The 3,940-nt window shown below is 38.9% G+C and overlaps 1 protein-coding gene across 1 annotated transcript; it reads right to left on the bottom strand.

Moving 5' to 3' along the window:
- Nucleotides 1-206: 206 nt before the first annotated feature.
- On the bottom strand, nucleotides 207-3,934 carry LOC114040500 (dimethylaniline monooxygenase [N-oxide-forming] 1-like). Its single transcript, XM_027858626.1, has 3 exons — nucleotides 3,846-3,934; nucleotides 2,128-2,200; nucleotides 207-1,083 (listed from the first exon to the last, which is right to left on the bottom strand). Exons 2-3 carry the CDS (start codon nucleotides 2,169-2,171, stop codon nucleotides 741-743), a joined length of 387 nt encoding a protein of 128 aa, XP_027714427.1. The 5' UTR covers nucleotides 2,172-2,200; nucleotides 3,846-3,934; the 3' UTR covers nucleotides 207-740.
- Between the last annotated feature and the right edge of the window lie 6 nt (nucleotides 3,935-3,940).

Here is a 3,940-nt window from a genome sequence, read left to right as displayed (position 1 = left end):
GTGTGTGTGTGTGTGTGTGTGTGTGTGTGTGTGTGCCACTTAGATATTTACTTAATTCACCTAGCCTTCATGTTGGTCCTCAGTAGACATTACTTCCCCTGTCTTCTTTCCCTACCTTACCCCTAATTCACCTCTTTCTTAGTACCCCTCCTCTTCCCCCAACAATAAAGAGATTAAAAACATTTGAAAATGTTCATTGTTTATTTTATTGTTTTTCAGTGAAATGCATAGCATACAACCTCTATACAGACCTAGTATTTGCAAAGCTTTGGCAGCCTATGGTACACAAATTGAATTAACAAGATTTCTCAAAGGAGAGAAAGTATAGCTACTTAGATTGGTATCTCCTCTGAAACTACCAAAATCAGGAAAAACTATTTTATTCCACTGGCATTAGTGTAGATAATAAAGATTAAAAAAACAATTCCCATAATCATAGCTCACATTTATGTATTGTTTGAAATTTTGCAGAAAACTGTCCTCCACATAGGTTGGTAGAATATAGAGGTCAGTATAAAGCTGGAGAGGGACAAGGGTGGGAAAAGTACACGCTGAACGCTATTGACCAATAGGGCTTCCATAGAGTTTCTAGAGTGCATGTGGATTCAGGTGGGGAGAATAAGGCCTCAAGTTAGGTATTTTGGGAAAGACCCACAGGAGTGAAGGCTCTGCTCTGATGGAGGATATAGGAGATTACTCTACTATCCTGTGCATTTGTTCTAAGGTACCAAAGGTTTCAGTTATTGGAAAATAAGAAATATAGCAACAAATAGAGCCCAAAAGCTGAAGACTTTGAGTAGGTAGGAAAAAGTATCTGGAGGCTCTTGTACAACTCGAGTTTTTGTTGGCTTGATTGTGCGGTCCCACTGGGTCAGAATGGCATTCCTGGCTCCATCCCACTTCCCTGGGCCAGTCAGACGGTACTGGTATGGGGTAAGTGGGCCAAAGAAAACCTTAAAAGCCAGTAGTGGATCCACCAGGAGCAGAGATAACAAGTTGGGCTTTGCATCGATGAAGGACAAGAGCTCATCTAGGTATATGACACAATCTGTTTGCAAAACCTGATTGAAGTATAAGCCAAACCTTTATGAAGTAGAGAAGAAAAAAAAAGATCATCTTATTATGGGTAAAACTGAAATTCTCTTCCTAAAATTCAGAATCATATCCATGATTTGTCTTTCATTCTAACTTATACTAATATGTCTCTTACTCTCAAAATTCTTCTCCTCTTCCTAACTATAAAGTGAACTTCTTTTAAAGACATTATTTTGGAACTACTCCCCTAGGGCTGGGCCATTCTAATTGGTAAGAGTCAAACTCTATCTAACTAGTCCCAGAACCAATCATGCTTCATCTTAGCTTTCTTCTCAATATCCTTTCTGCTAGTGCTGTAATCTCCTAGCCAAACCTCCAGAAATCATGCCCTGGAAGACATAGGCCACTCAGCTGTGGAACAGCCACCCTGGGACCATGCTGTCCAGATTGGTGATAATTCACTATCTCTTGCTGGCCCCAGACCAAACCATGATGTTAACTTTCTTGACATCCCTCCTACTGTCATGTATTCTGAAATTCTAGGTGAATGAGAGTCAGAATATAGTAGATAAAGAACTGTCTCTAAACTCAAGATAGCCTTGGTCAAAAGTTCTGCCTCTGACTGGCTATGTGTTCCTGGGAAAATAACTTAAACTTTCACTTCTCTACATAACTTTCTAAAGCCATAAGTTTCAGAGAAGGTGCTGACCTGCTTTGGTTGAGGGAATTTCCTAACCTTGGAGTTGTTTATGCCAATTAAATCACAGGTAAAGTCCCTAATCCTATTCTGAAGTCTTTAGTTCTTTGACATGGTAGATAGTGATGATCTAGTGTCCTCATTGCCATGACATGTTGGGTATCCTCATTTCCTCTTTCACCTGCAACTCCTAATAAAGGTTTCCCTAGAGCTCTTCCAGAATTCTTAATACCCCATTTTCCTTCTGTTTGAAATTCACTGCTTTTTGCATTACTGGGTATGATTCCAATTGTTGACCCTTAAGGAAAATGCTTTACTGTGATTGTTGAAAAGTTTTGAAAACTCTAGTTGTAAATTGGAATAGTATATGCAAGTAATTAAGGGACATAGCCTACCCCGTGGCTTTATTGGCTTTCCTTTTGTTAATGTCTTCTCTCATGGCCTCTGGTGATGGTAGTTCATTCAAGCCTACAAAATAAAATTAAAGAATTCCTTTAGACATCTCTTAGAACTCTGGGCAAACCATATGAAGTACCTCAACCTATAATTATGAGGTTGGTCACTGTTTTTCTTGCACCCAAGAGAGTAACAAAACCAATGATTCAGGTTCCTGGACATTTAAACCTTCCACAAAGGCATGTTGTCATTAATAAGTCACAAGACGATCCTTGTGACTTAGGCTTACTATGTCTTTGTCTCTATGATGTCAAGGTAACCAGTAGAAAACTAAATGTAACTCAACTAATCAGTTGTTTAGCCTTCATCATAAAATCTCAAAGCTAGGAAATACCTCATAAGCCAGTCAATCTAAACTATACCTTTTGGAATATGCTGGAATAATGGTCATCCTCCAATGAGAGGGAACTCATTACTTTCCAAGGCAGTTCACTTCATTTGTGGATAGTTCTAATTGTTAGAATTTTTTTTCCTGAAATCAAGCATAAATGTCTCCTTGCAACTTTTACCCATTGTGCTCAGTAAAGTCTTTTGAGGCCAAGTCAGGTAAATATATTCTTGCAAGTTTAAATATTGTTACCAGGTGTATTCCATACCTCTTTTTGCTAGGCTACACTTCCCCAGTGCCTTTAAGAGACTCTTATGTAGCAGGGTCTCAAGGTCTGATCTCCACCATTCTTATCATCCTGCTTGTGATGCTCTCCAGTTTATCAATTTTCTTGGTAAAATATGATGCCTAGTAACCAGAAGTAACCAGAACACTAGATATGGTCTGACCATGGCAGAGTTCAGTTAGGCAATCACTACTCTTGTTCTGGAAGTCATGCTTCCCTTAATGAAAGTTGGAATCACAGGAACTTTGTTTTTGAATGCCTTATCACACTGTTGACTCGTATTAAGTTTGTAGCATGAAACCAGCCAGATCTTTCTTTTTCTACCTAAGTTGCTTCAGGTTACATTTTCTCCGTCTTGTGTTTGTGAAGCTGATTTTTCAACCTAGTTGTAGGACTTTAAATTTCACTTAATTAAAGGTTTATCATTAGATTTGCCCAGTGTCAAGATGTTTTTGGTTTGGCTCACAATCCAGTGTGCTGTCAGTCTCTTCTCACTTTTGTATCATTAGCACATTTGAGTATGCCACCCAGGCCTTCATCCAAGACATTGAGAAAACTGATAACAGATATCAAGGAGAGATCTCTGAGGATACTACATGGGCAACCTCTTCTGCTCTGACATTAACATCTCAATTGGTAGCTATAAACCTACCTGTCTCTCATATTACTGTACCAAGCAACTAGGTTGACTAAAATATTTTCACTAAGATCATCATTTTGGTGTTTTAATTAGGCCCATTAATTTCACAAAAATGGCCGATGAACTTTTGGGTAGTTAGACAAAGCCAGTATTTTGTAGTCCCTACTTTCTTTGCATTTAGAGATATAAGTCATCATTACCCTATGACTTAGTTAATACTAATATAATTCCAGCTTTTAGAGCTTCTGTCTGTTTTAAATGGGGACTGGTGAGTTATCAAGATTTCTAGTCTCTAAAATCAATCAGTCATCATTTTAACTTAGACAAAGGTTGAAAACCACCCTGCCCTCCCACCATCTTTGGTTTTTTCCCCCTTGCCCACTTGTGTTTTCCATCTACATACCCTTTAGGACCCGTGTGACCCATCTGGCTTGTACTTCTGATGTGCAAACCAAGGATCCCAAAGGCTTGATGAGGCCAATAACAGCCAGGGTTGGT

The sequence above is a fragment of the Vombatus ursinus genome, unplaced genomic scaffold (genome assembly GCF_900497805.2).
Source record: "Vombatus ursinus unplaced genomic scaffold, bare-nosed wombat genome assembly UNPS02013250.1, whole genome shotgun sequence".
In the NCBI taxonomy this organism is placed as follows: Eukaryota; Metazoa; Chordata; class Mammalia; order Diprotodontia; family Vombatidae; genus Vombatus; species Vombatus ursinus.
Note: the sequence above shows the minus strand (reverse complement) of the source record. Positions and strands in the feature narration are given on the sequence as shown.

Bases quoted from the DNA above. Each gene is read 5' to 3' on its own strand.
- LOC114040500 (XM_027858626.1), bottom strand. From the start codon at position 2,171: ATGAGAGAAGACATTAACAAAAGGAAAGCCAATAAAGCCACGGG. The intron at 1,084-2,127 runs GTAGGCTATGTC...TACTTCATAAAG, and splicing joins AAAGCCAATAAAGCCACGGG to GTTTGGCTTATACTTCAATC.